The sequence below is a fragment of the Panicum virgatum genome, chromosome 3N, assembly GCF_016808335.1.
Source record: "Panicum virgatum strain AP13 chromosome 3N, P.virgatum_v5, whole genome shotgun sequence".
Lineage (NCBI taxonomy): Eukaryota > Viridiplantae > Streptophyta > Magnoliopsida > Poales > Poaceae > Panicum > Panicum virgatum.
This window is the reverse complement of record NC_053147.1, coordinates 8,252,707-8,269,608: the sequence shown is the minus strand read 5'-3', so window position 1 is coordinate 8,269,608 and position 16,902 is coordinate 8,252,707. Positions and strand designations below refer to the sequence as shown.

At 45.3% G+C, this 16,902-nt stretch overlaps 1 protein-coding gene across 1 annotated transcript; it reads right to left on the bottom strand.

The window, feature by feature from the left end:
* Positions 1–6,340, bottom strand: LOC120664115 (probable beta-1,4-xylosyltransferase GT43A). Its single transcript, XM_039943125.1, has 3 exons — positions 5,137–6,340; positions 1,943–2,228; positions 1–511 (listed from the first exon to the last, which is right to left on the bottom strand). Exons 1-3 carry the CDS (start codon positions 5,817–5,819, stop codon positions 395–397), a joined length of 1,086 nt encoding a protein of 361 aa, XP_039799059.1. The 5' UTR covers positions 5,820–6,340; the 3' UTR covers positions 1–394.
* Between the last annotated feature and the right edge of the window lie 10,562 nt (positions 6,341–16,902).

Here is a 16,902-nt window from a genome sequence, read left to right as displayed (position 1 = left end):
TTCTTCCCTCATAAAATACCATTGCCATTTTCCTCCCCAAGTCCATTCTTTCCTCCTCCACATGGTTTTATTGCAATCCACCGGGGGGGATTCGCGAGGCAACAGCGCCTCACGAACACAACAGGGTCAAGTTAAAGAATCACAAATAAATCTGAACAAATACTATCGCTTTTTTTTTCCCAGGTCGGGGGGCAGATTTCCCGCGAACAATTCATCATGGCCCCCCAAACTTGAAAACCCAAAAATGAGAGAAAGAAAACGGGAACCCCAAAAAAAGAAACAAGAGAACTTAGTAATCGACCTTCTTCCTTTCCTTTTTGTTATCGCCACATTTACATCAACTCCAATCCCCGCCAATTTTCCCTTCCTGCAATGCCACCCATCTTACTACCTTCTATTGTGAGCTGGGCATGCCATACTGCCACACCATGATCTGGGAGCAATCAGAGGGGATCCCCTTCAGCTTAGCTCGGTCTTCCAGCACCACTTCTTGCACAAACTTGATTGAATCCTGCAAACCACATCGTGAATAACTCATTAATATTAGTTGACAGTAGAAAATCAGGTGGCCTGATAGAAGAGTAGCATTGGTAAGCAGGTGTAGGAATGCCAAGCAACCGAGTCTCCATCAACTAAGTGTTGGTAGCTTATTGCTTGCGAATGACAAATAGAAAAAAGAAATTGAATGCAACCAGTATCAGTTCAGAGTTCGGAATAATGCCCAGACGCAAATATGCCTGTATCTACATGTTCCTTGCACGACTAGGTTTGTAAGGGATTGCTGGTCCCACTGGGTTGGTTATCAATTAGGACCTTCCTCATGCAACTACCTTGAGTATTCCTAAAAAAAAACTACTTTGAGGACCGAGGAGTTTGGTGAGGAATCAAAGTGCATGATCACCTCGCTTCAATAAGAAATCAGTGTCATGGTTTAATGCCACCCAACAGCTTTCAGCATCATTAGTGGCCACAACTCAAGGATTGGAAAAGTAGGTTGGTAGGTGATATATAAAAACAAAGTCAGATTTTAAAAATTTTAAAGGAATACACGAAAGTGATAGGGGTGCCATCTGTTCCCCGCCATATTCCATTGAAAGGGAATTCGACCATTGTGTAACTCCAGGGTAGTCACATCAATTCACAAATCTAAGTAGATAATGTGTGCAACAGGGACAGTTCAACAAGATCAGGTAAGGTCTACCAATAAAGGACAAGGGTCTGTGGAATGCATTGGATGCTTGGTGCAAACTACTCCATTTGATTAGAAGTAACTAATGTTGTACTGTGCTTACTCTGGATTTAAATAAATTACAGTGAATTGAATTCAGATGATTTATCCAATGTGACAATCTTAATCTTGTCCAGAAGGAACAATGAGTGGCCATGCTTGACTACAGTGATTGGCTTAAACCATTGACAAAGTCGGCATCCAGTCTATTGCAATTACTTGCCTTTTTTTATTCCAGAACTTGCTTAGCACCTTTTTCATTATGAGAAGGGAGTTCAAATGACCTTACAGTGCGTCACAATCACCACAATGCTTGCCCACACTTAACACACGAGCACTATTACATTAGAAATTGGCCACTTCATTTTCCAGAGAACAAAAGGAAAACAATCCATAGAGTACGAAACAATTTGTACGATTCCTTCAGATAATATTTGAAACTGCTAATGTCATCGGCTTAACATTTCTTATTTAAGCTAGACATGCAATCCACAATTCTGAGGGTTCTAATGGATCCCCTATTTTAGGAGGTCCGCAATTTGTATATAACATCATCATTCATCAAGAAATGGACAGCCTAAAACTGCTGTTATCTCAGATTCAGCCCCTTCATTGAGTCAATTAGCTTGCCAAGTAATTTGTTTTATGAGAAAAAGAATTAATAAAATTAGACTTGCTTGGTTACTAACATTCAGAAGGTAGGGGTGGACTAACCTGTGAAGTATCTGGTAATGACGTTGGCCGTCCCCACCGCTCAGGATCCCACAAAATAGAACTGTTGAACGCGAACCCTGAGACATCGATTGTGTGGACTCGTGTACCAGCAGCACCAGCAGGATTCAAGTCAGTTTCTGTGTTATATGTCACTGCACGGGTAGTTCCATCGTTGAAGTCCCTTGAGAACCAGCCGACGACCTTTGAGGCACTGCATAGTGGACCTTCCACTACCACTTTCTTCTCGCCTGCCGACATTGTTGCCACAGGCCATGTGCCAAACGCCCTGTCATTCAGAATGTCAGAAAGAACAACTAAAGGCACGCACATCATAAAATGCAATTCAACAAGTATGCAACATTCACCAGCAAATGCCTGTGATCTATATACATCTTGATTAGTCAGTAGAATTAGGAAACTAAAAAGCATTGTGCGACAAACCTTGACTAGAATTAGACTCCATCGACACTAAGCAGACATCAGCCAATTGAGCTCCGATAAAAAAAACGTAGGCTTCTGATTTTCTCAATTCAAAACAAGATATTATAGGAGATAGCTCCATTGACACATCTTCCAAGTACTGCCTAGTTGATATCATCATAAAAGTTATACTACACTTTTGATCACTCATCCCAATCACTTGACACCAAACATAGGCTGAGTTATTCCATGCAACTGCCCTCCCATATGTGGATATAGACTACACTACACCCTCCTCTCCACTTGCCTGCACATGCAGATGCTTAAATTGATCCATAACCTATTCCAAAGTTTGAAGAGCCTTGACAAATCAAGATATGGGATGATGCAACGGTTGACGAGCAATAGAAACTTTAGTGAGCACACGTGTTTCCAATATGCAGTCAAACACAACTTGGAATAGTAAAATTCAACTTGAACATGCAAAGTTATTTAAACACCTGGGTAATCTGTAAACATATTTTAGGCTCCTGGGCTTAAAAGAATCTAATGCTGAATTTCAACCTGAAACAAATAAGAGATATTAACCATGGTCAAACCCCTCCCTTTTAGTAAACTGCATGTAGTGTCACGAACCCACTATATTGTGCACTGCACTTCTTTGTTTCTAGTAACTGGTAAAGTTCTGGCCTCTATGACAGGCATGCTAGACCATATGCGCGACAAGGCATAATGGATGCTATTGACTCTGTTGTATTTATGCTGATCTACTGGAGAGCCCACAAAAGCATCAGGGGCCACAAGTGCAGATGTGCACGCATCACGAGGACTGTAAAAACTAAAAATGAAACAAAAAGAGAAATCAAAATAAAAAACAGTGTGTTATTGCTGAGAAACAGCAGGTAAACCTTGCTTGAGGCAAAGAGGGCTGCATCCGGCATCCCATCATGTTCCCCTCAGCGAAAAAGATTGTTCTCCAAGGGAACATTGACACTGTGCTCTCACATGGCATGAGTAGTAGCAATCATAGTACCATGTACTGAACCAAGGTGTGATTCCCTCTCTTTATTATGAACGCAAGCACTCACCAATGTTAGAATGCTACCATCAGAAAAGTGAATGCGAAAGGCAAGTCAAATGTTTCAGGATATGTGTGTTCTAGTGGTAGCACTACCTGTTAGTCACAGACAAATGAAAAATGTGAATTATCTTCTTTGCAAGATTTCAATTGGCGGTTTTCATGCCAAAGGGGAAGACCTAGCTCAGCCAAGTGCGCAAAGCCACAACCGGAGTCCAATTCCTCATGAGAAAAATTACAAGGACAACTGGTGGTCTGCATAGAATTGAAGTTTTGTACAGTGTTTTGTAGAAAGGAAATGTTTTTTACAGGCTGCAGCAGATCTAAATCACAGGTGCACACCAGTGTAGAAAAACTGTATCAAATCTGTGGCAACTTTCTCTCGGTATATCAGATGAGCATTCATGGGATCGGGGAAGCAATCAAGCAACTACTGGTGTGGATGGTGTCTTCTCTATTGGAGCTCAATCAGTTGCAATGGCCATGGCCAGTGTTACATGGACGCGGGTGCGGGTATCGGTGTCCGACTCGGGTGCAGGTGTCCGATTCGTTAGAATTTTTGGGGACACGGCAAATAACACTTGGAATCCGACACGGGTGTCGGAATCCACACGGGTGCGGGGTATCCGACTCGGCAAAAAAATTAAGACACGAGTGTCCGGGTAACACAGGCCAGGGCATAACGGTTACTACTATTACTTTCAACCTGCTATCTTTTGTAGCTAATTTTTCCCAGCATATTAGCTTCCCTATTTTAGTAGTAACAGCATTTTGGGGGCCAATTCAGGCATGCTATATCTTCATTTACTGCCAATTTCGTTAGGTGCCACCGACACTGTTACAGGCCCATTTGTTAGTGACTAACAGCTAGTGCTACCACTACCAAATTAAATAATTATTCCTGCTGCCTTTTATAAGTTTGCTTTGCTCAGGAGACGCGCTTAAAGTCTTAATTAAACTAATTGGAGTGGTTGGCAGGAACACATTTGCTCGTTGGGGGCGAGCAAAAGCAAAACATTTAAATCTGTAGAAAAGAAGCATTGTTTGTTGGGGCGAAAGGGACTCAATAAGTGATAAGCTAGATCCAATAATTGACTCCTTGCATCAGAGAAATGGAGAGAGAATAGTTAAAGTGTTCTAAGCATCTGCACTGTCCATGACAAGAGCACATGAACAGGACGCGTTGCCCCACTCTTATTCCCCCACTAATGACAGCGTATGCCTTCTCTCAATTATTTGCTCACCAAACTATACGGCTTTTAAAACATTTATTAGACGAGTAAATTAGTGGTACTAAATTAAGAAGAGGTGATTAGTTATGAGGAACCCTAGTCGCAGTCGGTGGGCAATAAACAAATCTGAAATTGATGAGCTGGAATAGAAATTTCAGGCATTGAAATTAAGATTCAAACAGCACCCTGCCAGAACAGCAAATAAATAAGCATATGCTAAAAAAGGTGATCAATTAGAGTTCGAATCGAAGAGGAGCAACAAGTAAAGCTCGAATCTTTGAGTTTGGAAATCAACAATTGGGAAATAATTAAGAACCTCGCTTGAAAATTATAAGACATTCTAATTTGCATCTTACTGTACGGATTTCAGTATGAAGACGGACCAATCAAGCAAAATGAAAGCATGATTACGAATGATGTAGAAAGCAAGATGCAAGGTGAGCGAGGCAATGGCGTGTACTCACTCGATCTGGCGGATCTGGTCGAAGAAGCCGGTGTCATAGACGCCGGCGGCGTCGGCGAAGTGGAGGACGCCGGCGAGGCGGTGCTTCTCGACGTGGGCGAGCGCGGCGTTCCGCTGCGCGTGTGCCTCGGCGGCGGCCGTGGTGAAGTTCTCCTCGGGCTTGAACGCGATGTGCCTGTACATCACGCCGGTACCCCGCAGCACCTCGGCCGTGGCGGGTGCGTCGGCGACCGGCTCCACGACCACCCACACGACGGGCGGGCGCACGAGCCGCAGGGTGTGCGCCAGGCGCAGCAGCACGGCCCTGCGCCGCCGCCGCTCGCCGGCGCCCGACCGCGTGGTGGTGACCACAATCAGCAGCCGCCGCGGGCCGGCCTCTTCGTCGTCGTCACCCACGTCAACCGTCGCCCCGCCGAGCCCCACCTCGCCAGCCGTGTCGGGCGGCGACGGCACCAGGTTGACGCGCGCGTCGACGGCGACGCGGGAGGCGGCGAGGTGGTCCCCGGCCCGCGGCGGGTGTTGGGTGGCGGCCTTCCAGGACGACGAGGAGGAGGGCGCGAACCCCGTGAAGAAGCCCATGACGAAGCAGAGCGAGAAGTGGAGCAGCGCCTTCTTCCATAGGTGGCCGCCCCGGCGCTGCTTGGCCCGGTCCGGCGCCACCACCGCCACCGCCCCGGTCCCCATGGCCCCGGACGCTCTCAGATCACAGCACGCGAAGCTTCCAGATCAGGATCGGACGCGGCAAGAACCAACCCGACGAAGGGTGATGGTCAATGCGGAGGGGAGCCGGAGCTCAGCTCAAGGTGAAGGGAGATAAGAGGTGGGGGAGTTAAAGGGGGATTGAAGAGCGCTGGCTACCAAGCGGCCATTAATGCCAAGAACTCGCCGAGCTCAGTGGATCATCACCGAGCTGTAGTCAGGACAGGACGAGGAATGTGTATGGGGAGTGGAGATGGAGTAGTCTGTAGAAAGATGGGGGCAATGAGGAGGAGAGAGGTGGGAGGATCAATTTTATTTCAAAAAAAAAAGAGGTGGGAAGATCAATCAAGATGCAGCAGCGGCAGTAGTAGGGTGGGGAGGGAGGTCGGGAGGTGGGGGGAAGGGCATGAATACGGCGTGGAGGCGGTGGTGAGTCGGCGAGGTGAAAAATGAAGACGAGGAGTATGGTTGGTGAGAGGGCAGGAGGAGTGTGTGTTGAGACTTGAGAGCCGGGAGGTGAGACTTGCCTTTCTCAACGGCTACAGGTTTCACGCGCCCGTCGGTCGCCAGTGAATGTGCTGAGCAAGCCGAATAGCTCAAAATATAGCTGAAAGCGATGCTGCTCCAACATACTACTCCATCTTTGCATAGTTTTTTTTTTTGAAGTCATCTTTGCATAGCTTGGGCAGGAGACATGCTTTGCTTTCGATGAAATGGTAGCATTCATTCCTTGCTAAAAATCGGCTGGATGCTCACTCACTGGATAACTAAGAATTACTTTTATCCAAATTTGTAGAGACCGAGCCAAATTATGTAAGATTTTTGACTGCGAACAATACTTTTGGTTTTTTCCTGAGCATTAATCACGAACAAAGCTTCGGTTGAGCTTTTTGGATGAACTGGCCATGCAGTGATGGATCCGGTGCCCATTTCTATGAGGTGAACACTTTTGCCACCTCTGTTCTGCTGTGTATTTTTGTCACCTGCCCTGCTACTCAGCGCTGTAGATTGTGTTTGGTGGCGTCTGATCCACTTGTTTGCCATCTTTTCCCGAGCATGTACATTTGTTAAAAATGGTGATCATCCGGTGCCCCAAAAACTGTTACCTACTGCAGCAGGCTTGAATTGACTAGAGTAGCGAGAACGAAACAAAGACACCGACGGCGCCTGGTTTCATGATTCCATTGTGGAGAAGCAAACACCCGCAAAACCAGAGCAACAGGCCAAGCACATCGCCAGGTGTAGGAATAAGGTAACGTGTACTAAATCTTATGAGTCCAAGTCCACACACAGCTTTATAGAACTTTTAACAGCATTTCAAGTACATCAATTCGACATATAATTCATCCACCACTGAATTAGTACATTCAATGGAGTAATTAAGATACATTTTTTTTCTTCCAGCAGATGATTGGCTTGTTGATTAAATCCTGTAGCATTGCAAGAGGTGTCCGTGAGAATATGAGCCCAGAAGAGAATATTAGTTGGGATGCAGCTTTTGCCCTTCACTTGTATAATACACCTCTAATCTCCCTTGAAGCCAAAGGTAGGCGATGTGAGGTGGATGTATGTTGAGGCGGCAATTTCCGAGTTGGTTGGGATTGGAACATGGAACCTACTGATTGACGATCAAAAAAAAAGTTGTCCGGTTTCCGAAATGGAAGTGACATGTCACTCTGTTCGCTGAGCTAGAGCTGGAGCTGGTGGCTGGAGTGGTGTGAGAGAAAAATATTATTGGCTGGCTGGTGGCTGGAAGCTGGTGCTAGAACGGTATGAGAGAAAAACACTGTTGGACTGGAGGCTGCTGGAGCTGCCGAACAGAGTGATAGAAGGTGCCGAACAGAGTGATAGAAGGTGCGGTTATCTTTGTGAGGGCGCACCGCGCACATACTTGTTTGCAAATGCACAAGAGGCAGATTATTAGCATTCAAGGCATAAGATCAATGATCCGAAAAAAAGGAACTAATGCATGGTTAAACGGAGAGGTCTTTTTTCACAATAAAAAGGAGAGGTCTTTATTCTGGATATGATAAAAGACTCTAAAAGTCTAAATTAGTCAATAAAAACATTGTTGCCAAAACAAAAAAAAAGGCGTGCTATTGTCCATATGCCCAGAATTTGCTAGATGTTTTATAGGGAAAATTTGTTCTATAGGACTGAAAAATAGTTGCTTTCTGAACAAAAAAAAAACATAAAAGCAGCAAAACATTTCCGTGGTTTTATTTTAGGCAAAAGTATTGTTTCAGTTGTACTGTTCGAAAGCAGCAATATTCCTTCATGCGTCTTTTTTTCAGACACGCGAATAAAAACTTTGCTCGCTATTTTCGTAGAAGAAGTGCGAAGATGCGCGAGAACAGGTGCTTGTTGCGGTGTTGCCACGCTGCGCCCAACGTACTGAATCAGAATTATTTCCGGTAAAGAAAAGGTGAATCAGATCGAAGTATTTTTTACCAGAAAAATAAATTGAAGTTGTTGTAGCAGAAGCTAATGAATGATTCATCTACTCGTGCACGCACGTTTGGTCCGGCGGGGACGGAGTAGTGTTCGTTGGGCTTGCGTAGGCTCGGATGGTTCGGCTTTCGGTCCAGCTCAGTCGCCGCCGCCGGATCCACCTCGTTTGTCCTGCGTGCGCTGCGTGCGTAGGGAGGCGTCTGTCTGACTCTGACCTGGGGGGCGGCGGCGTCGGCCGTCGGTCGCGTTGTTGGCCGTATGCATGTACGTCTCGCCTGGCCCCTTGCCGTACGTAGATCGCTAGTCGTTTCCTCTGGGCTCTGGCTTTGGATTTCGACGGCGGCCGGGCGGGTTTCTTCCGGGGATGGCTGCTCGTCGTTCCTCGCGGTTGTGCAGGGGCTGCGAGTTCTGCAGTCTGCACCACGCCACCACACCGATGATCCACTTCCGCTGCTCTGACCTTTTTTTTTTTGGCTGCCAGACTTTTTTCATAAGTCCCTATCACATCAAAAATTTTATGATTATTAGATCATGTTTGACTGATCTATAGATTTATCTATATAAACTAGATAAATCTATAGAAAAATCTAGACGAATCTATAGATAAATCTATAACTCAGTCATAGTTGATCTAATAATCATAAAATTTTTACTATAGCTCAATCATATAATGATTATCCCACCATAAAAATTTCACCATAATGGGACGACGAAAACTGTAGCTATAAATTAATTACAGAAAAGTATATATCTAAAGTTACAGTAAAAAAATTGTACTAAAGTATACCATATAATATATTCACTGCGTATATCTACTCATGTGGAGTCCAACAAAATTGGATTTTCTATTTTATGATTTTTTGTGATTTACTATGATTTTTCAAAGATTCAACTGAATTTTTTTAAAAAAAGAAAAGACAAAACTACGGTTACTGTAGCAAACAGTCTTCAAAACCGCTCGAGGGAGGTAAAATGGAAGGTTTGAAAAGTTGAGGGAGGTGAAATACCCGGTTTTATAGTTGTAGGAGGAAAACCAAATTTTGGTGATAGTTGGAGGAGGTAAAATAGACTTTTGCCTTTTGCTTGACCCAAGCTATAGTTGGCCATTTGGCCCATGCCCATGAGGGCCCTGAGGCCCGGCCCAATTTAGCTCGGCCCGAGCCCGGTGATTATTGAGCTCCGGGCGGCATGGGCCCGATAGCGGGCCGTGCCTGGGCTTCAATGCTGGCCCGCTGGACGCGCACGGCTCGAAATAGGCGACCCGATCGGCCTGATGGGTAGCACGATAGGTTCATTTAAATATTAGCTCACCCCATTATCAAATCCTATTAAAGCACTTTGGGGCCACCGGGCTATCGAGCCAAACGGGCCCGCCCGGCACGATTAAAGCACTTTCGGGCCATGTCTGGGTCGGCAGTTCAGCCCATGGGCAGGCACGGCACGGCCCGTTAATTAATTCGTGTCTAAGCGGGCCGTACCTAAACGGACTCATGCCGGGCCGGGCCGGGCCGGGCCGCCCGTTTGGCCATCTATAACCCAAGCAGATGGATCGGAACGAAATGGTCGGTAAGAGTTGTAACGTTGTTGGTGCAATGGGATGATCTACATGATGGCCGACCCATCCTCAACATGGAGGCATGGAGCTACTAGCATGCATGTGAAGTGTGACCTAGCTATCCAGAGGCCGGAACGTACAGTTTTTTCATTCTAATCCCATGAGCAGGAAAAAAAAGAAGTAATCTTCAGACAAGCTTTGCATTAGAGGGATGAGAAACAGTGGGCCTTAAAGAAAAGCCTCACTGGCGCAATGGCTCCGGCGGTGCCGGGTAGGCAGGGCTGTCAAAGGGAATGCCAAACTATCCGAAACATGGCGGTGTGGCATCCGTCTGAACCTACCGGAGGAGCTCAACCAAAGTTGCGGACACGAGACGTACAGGGCCTGCACACAGATAAAACTATGCCCGACCTCCTGACCGGGAGGGCAAACAGCACATGCAGGAGGCCAGCCTGTTGCATCCAGCCAACGCATGCACTGGCTGTAACTGGAAGTCAGGTCCAGAGCGAGCCAAGAAAGCTACAGCGGCTCTGTTTGGTTATCTTCCTCTCCTAGCGCATGTTTTTTGAGAAGAAAATTTTGCATGCATAGTGGCTAAACGAAGTTTATTTGCAAAACTTTTTCAGAGATGAGTGTAACTTTTCGTGACGAATCTAATGATGGTAATTAATCGATGATTTGCTACAATAATACTATAATAACTATCCTCTAATCACACGGTCAAAAACCTTATTAAATTTTTCAGAGTTCCTAACGCACGGGTTTTAAAGTTGATTTTATAAACTGACTTTATTGGATACCGTAATTAATGACTAAAATATAAATATATGCTAGTCCATTCTAGAGAACAACCAAGGCCAGCAATGGCTGCCGGGAAGGGGTAGAAAGCGTCCAGCCCGTGAGAGGAGATGGCTGACGTGGATACCGCAATCAATTACTGGCTGTGTCAGCGTAACATTTACTGGCCATGGCCCCCCTGGTTGCTGCACTGTGCTCTGGGAAGCAGTTGGCATCTGATCTGTACGTAAAGATTGCAGAATTCAGACCCTGTTTAATTTCCACATCGTAAACGTAAAAGTACAAAAACACAAAATTTTATAAAGGAATCTTACTAATTTGAAGTACTAAATGAAGTCTATTTACAAAACTTTTTGTATAGATAGGTTGTAAATCACGAGACGAATCTAATGAGCCTACTTAATCCATAATTTGCAACAGTGATACTACAGTAACCATCCGCTAATTATTAATTAATCATAGATTAATTAGCATCATTAGATTTGTCTCGTATTTTACAACACATCTGTGAAAAAAGTTTTGTAAATAAACTAAATTTAATACTTTAAATTAGCAAAATTCCGTCGCAAATTTTTTTTACGTTTACACGGCAGGGAACTAAAGACAGCCGACGAGGGCACCGCTAGTTTCCGGGAAGGAATGGCGTCTCCGAAAAGTCCGGCTTCTGTGATTGAGGAGGGCACCGTTCGAGTCACTGTCGACGCGCGCATACGTGTCCTTGTCTTCCGGTCGTTTTATGACAGATCATTAGGGCCGTGTTTAGTTAAAAAATCAAAATTCTAAAAAAAATTTCCGGCACCTGCATGGAGATTTAAATCTAGACGAAATAAAAAACGCATTGCGACTGCTGTCTGTAAATGGCGAGACGAATCTAATGAACCTAATTAGACTGTAATTAGATGCTAAATTGCTACAGTAATGCTACAGTAAATAACCTCTAATGACGGATTAATTAGACTCATTAGATTCGTCTCGCGATTTACAGACAAGTTCTGAAATTATTTTTGTGATTAGTCTATGTTTAGTACTTCAAATGTAGAAAGATGCCTTTTCAAAAACTTTACAACGCGCAACTAAACACGGCCTAGATCAAGTTGCGTTCACCTGGAAATTCTTATGACAACATCTTATCCTCAAAATTCGCCAAAAACACATTTTGCTTCTTCTCTTTCAAAATAAGCAAATCTAGAACACATCGTGCCACTTGAAAACATACTATCCAGATTTTTGAATCGATTAATAATTGACATTTGCTAGTTAGATATATCTAATTTCAGTAGCGGAGAGGTCTGAATTTCGCTCTACTTTTTCTTCCGTTGCCAAAAATAAATTTGTGAACAAACAGTAATAGGCTTTTTGTTTGGGAGCCTGTGCCAGAGAATGGAAGGCCTCGCCTGCTAATTTTTGGTAGCCCATAGACTCGGCCCATTGTTTCTAGGCAAAAGTCTATCTTATCTATAGATTCGTCTAAATTTTTCTATAGATTTATCTAGTTTATATAGATAAATCTATAGATCAGTCAAACATGATCTAATAATCATAAAATTTTTACTACAGCTCAATCATACAGTGATTAGCTCACCATAATGGGACGACGAAAACTGTAGCTATAAATTAATTACAGAAAAGTATATATCTAAAGTTACAGTAAAAAAATTGTACTAAAGTATACCATATAATATATTCACTGCGTATATCTACTCATGTGGAGTCCAACAAAATTGGATTTTCTATTTTATGATTTTTTTTAATTTACTATGATTTTTCAAAGATTCAACTGAATTTTTTTAAAAAAAAGGAAAAGATAAAACTATGGTTACTGTAGCAAACAGTCTTCAAACCCGCTCGAGGGAGGTAAAATGGACGGTTTGAAAAGTTGAGGGAGGTGAAATACCCGGTTTTATAGTTGTAGGAGACAAACCAAACTTTGGTGATAGTTGGAGGAGGTAAAATAGACTTTTGCCTTGTTTCTACTGCCTCGCATAGCCTTGCAGAGGCCCAACAAATCTTGTTGGGCCAAGTACACTCTCACGTCGACTGGCTTCTTGTTCCCTTCATATTTTCCTTTTTAGCATCAAGATTTACTACTCTTAAGCTTCTGTTGAAGGAAATTGAAAGCGAAGTATGACCTCCCTCCATTTCGTGTGGTGGGGCCCATTATTTCGTTGGCCGCGGAATGAAGCAAGAGCTACCCAACTTGTACTGGTGCTCCTTTTTTTTTTGAAAGATTTTCTAGTGGTGCTCCTACTCCATCCATGCTCGAGCTCGACCAACTGCTGCCAAGCCGATTATTGCCGAGGGTACCCTTTCAACCCTAGCGAATTCCATCTCGAGCCCTCAAAATCCCGAATCCTAACCTGGGGCGCCATGTGGAGAAGAATGGAAAGCGGCGGAGGCGAAGATCCCCCGCCTTTCTGTGAGCAGTGAGCGCCACGAACGAGTGTTCCATCATCAAGTAGTGCTTCGAATTATCACCAAGAGCCAACGCAAACTGGCAATGCAACAGCAGGCACCGTATCAACAAATCCAGCAGATGAACAAATCATGCGCAAGAGCGTCAATCGCCTAATAATTCCTGTGCAGGAAACAGGCGGGGCAAAGTCATGCACATGCGCCTCTGTCCCTGCGTGTGTGTGGATATACACGTCTGCGACGCAAGCACTACAGTATCTCCGGACGCCTTTATTTTCGTCTTAGCTGCAGAATTCAGAAGCTATCCCGTCCAGAATGCCGATTCCATCATCAGTTTCCGCGTCCGCGCGGAATCGTGGAGTTCGGTACGCTGCCACCAATGCATTCACTCGCTTGCTTTGCTTGCTCCAGGGAAAAAGGCATTCGTGCATCTTTTAGCTGATCGCAGTTGCAGCAGGAGGAGGTCGATCGAGGAGAACTGCATAGTGGCATTGTGCGCTGAACTGCAGCATCCATGGTAGTACAACAGATGAACTGGCAGGAGCACAATGCCTATAGGCCGTGTTTGGTTACCAAGCAAATTTTTTGCGCACGTTTTTCGAAAAGAGAATCTCGTATGCATGGAGTATTAAATGAAGTCTATTTGTAAAATCTTTTCAGAGATGGGTGTAACTTTTCGAGACGAATCTAGTGGCGGTAGTTAATTATGATTTGCTACAGTAATGCTACAGTAGCCATCCTCTAATCGCGCGGTCAAAAGCCTCATTAGATTCGTCTCGCGATTTACACGGGGGTTGTGGAGTTGGTTTTGTAATTAGACTTCATTTGATACTCTAAATTAGTGGTCAAAGCGTGCTACAATATTTCCAAGAAAAAAACCAAACGATCTCCTGCATCTGCATGATAGGAGTGGATTGCATAACAACCCAGTTCACACCTGACGATAACTGAAACTAGCTCAAGCCATGTGTCGGGCAAGTCTTCGTTCTGGGTTGTACTGTACTACTGTGGCCTGATCACCATACCTAACTGTCGAAGCGAGCAGCTAAGCTGTCACGGCCCCAAAGTTTTGAGCCGGTGAGCTAGCCGTGGCGCACATCGTGGCGTGCCGCGTGTCCCCCCCGCCACCTGCCTTCCTCGTGCCACACGCCGCCCTGCCCTGCATCGACGAGCGAGCCATGGCAAGATGCGCCCATCCCGCGACCGCGCATAGGCTCGTCAACGCCACGCGCCGGCCGTCGAGCGTGATTCATCCCCCTTCCCCGGCCGTCCACGGCGTTCGTGCCGTCCCTGTCCTTATCCTTGCGCCCAGCCTCTCCTCTTCCTCCTACAGTTCAAGCAGAGCAGAGCCGCCCCGCCATTGCCGCCGCCACCCCAAGCTCCGCTTGCCGCGGCCGCCGTCAATTCGTCGTCTCCGGTCGCCCTCTCCTCGATTCCTCGTAGGGGGAGCTTCCCCTCGTCGTCCTCGACCCGTTCCCCTCCTCACCCGGCCCATTCCCTCGCCGTGCAGAGCTCTCGGCAGAGCTTCGCCGCCGGCGCCGGCCGTCCGTCGCATTTCCCCGCCGTCCGAGTTGCCGGTGAGGTTCGCCGCCGCCTCCTCGTCGCCGTGCGCCCGCGCCCCGAGCCCCTCCGGCCTTGCCTCCTCGCGCCGCCGTCCGCCGGCGCCGCCGCATTGCGCGCGTAGTGCCGCGCGCGGGCCGCACGTTGGCCGCGCGCACCACGCGCATCGCCGCGATCAAGGCCACGGCTTGCCTTGACCCGGCCTGGGGGTGGGCCGCTGGCCCTGGGCCCACCTGTCAGTGCCTACAGGTGTGGGATCCGGGTGGATCTAGCAATTAGCTAGGGTTTTGTGATGTTTAGTATATCTGTAATCTTGCAAAATGCGTAGAAATTCGTGTATAATTTCGAAAAATATGAAACTTGTTTTTTTGGATTCCTCTAGTTTAGATCTGCTTAGAAAAAAAATATTGTTTTGCATGTTACTTTGCTGTAGATTTATCTATAGTTTTATCTTGTAAAAGTGAGCTTAATGCTTAGTTATTTGTATATTGCTCGAAAAATGCCAAACTAGATTTTGTTAGACTCCTTGTGAAGTATAGTTTCCAATGGTGTGACTTGATCATATGTGTTCTTGCTGTATGTTAAAGTTTTGGTGTGGTTTTGTATGCTCTGTCTAGAAATGGTTTAGTGTAGAATGTTTTGCTGGAAAGTGATAAAATGGTAAAACCAGTTTTGTTAGCTTTGTGTTCATTCCTAGTATCTTTGATAATTTTCTTGGATTTGTTTAGTTAAGTTTGCATGCCTTTTCCGATTTATCTTGTTTTGAATAGCTGAAAACTAATATATTTATGATTAATTATAGGAAAATGCTTTTGCTGCAAAACTAATTTTAATGCGTTCCTTGTATTATCCTCTCCATGCTCAATTTTATTCCATGATTTATGCTTGCTGTAATAGTTCTTTTCTTAATTCTCGCTCTCGTTCGTTGCTCGCATGTTCATTAGTATTACGTTTGCGCATCATCGCATGTGTTGAGTTCATGTGTCTTTGCATAGTGCTTCATCCACATTTCACTTGTAGCATGTCATTTTCATGTCACCGCATCATACTAATGCATACGCATCTCTTCATGCATTCTAGTGACCGAACTGTCAGAGGTCGAACCCGTGGAGCCCACCGAATCTGTTGAGCCTGAACCCGGTGTCCCGTTTGTGGTCGAGCCGGAAGTTAACCAAGGCAAATAGCTAAGCATGAATCATTGCTCCTATTTAACCTGATTTAATTAGTTATCTCATCGGGTAATGTTGGGTTATATATAGTATGTATGTATTGCATTCTTGTACCTGCTTTCATGCATTATTCTTCATTGAATTGTTATTCATGTCCTTGTCACTTGTTAGTCAGTTAATTACTTAACTTGACTAGATGCTTAGTCCTGCTTAGAATACTTATATTGCTCGCTAGACAGGAATAGTTTGGAGGATCACATTTACCGGTTACCCTTGATCGCACTGGTTCGATTTGGTTGTTAAGGGTTTGGTAGTATCAAAATTCGAGCTGAATGGTAGGGCCTAGAGAATGAAGTCACATAGGCATAGTCCGCTTAGACCGATTAAGGACCGACCGTGGATGACGTCGGCTTTGAGCACCTTTACGTGCTACCACATATCCAAATAATGGTACGGATGAGCCAATTACCTCCTTTGACTTGATCATTGCGGCCCGGTCCCAGATGCGTGGCCAACGGGCTATGCAGGGAGACTTAGGGGTGTCCCCGGGTGGACTGGAGCTATGTGTAGGAAAGTTTAGAGGTGTCCCCAGTGGACCTAAGTTACTCCACGCGCAAACTGGGCGTACCCTCAACGGTTGAGCCTCGTTGGGAATGGTTGATGCGAGTATCCCCTTATCCAACTCTGGCCGGTTGGGTGAGTCGCATGGTCCTCGCATCGTGTGGGTAAAGTAGTACACCCTTGCAAGGTTTTAAATGAATTCGAATTGCCGCGCTCTCGGTTAAGAGCAAGCTCTTTGTCCGTTGAACTCTTCGTTGAAAGTTTCGATTATGATGGAAATGGTTCATGGCACCTCTGTGACTCGTTATATGTTATACTCTCAGTTAACTAAAAGTTAATGGGAGTTTTGGGCAATTTTAACCAATCTTGATAGGTGATAGTGTAGATAGCTCATGCTTATGTAATAAATACTTAACCTTAAAGCTTTTACTTGAGCTATTGCATGATCCTTGTTTATTTAATCGTGTAAGTCTTGCGAGTACCTTTTGTGCTCAGGTTGCTTTCTAAACCTAGTTGCAGGTGAGCCGGAAGTGGTGTTCGGCCACTTCTACCCCGCTGATCC

Coding starts and splice junctions, on each gene's coding strand:
- LOC120664115 (XM_039943125.1), bottom strand. CDS start 5,819: ATGGGGACCGGGGCGGTGGCGGTGGTGGCGCCGGACCGGGCCAAGCAG. Junction 2,229..5,136: donor GACCAGATCCGCCAGATCGA/GTGAGTACACGC, acceptor TCTGAATGACAG/GGCGTTTGGCACATGGCCTG. Junction 512..1,942: donor CATTACCAGATACTTCACAG/GTTAGTCCACCC, acceptor TGTGGTTTGCAG/GATTCAATCAAGTTTGTGCA.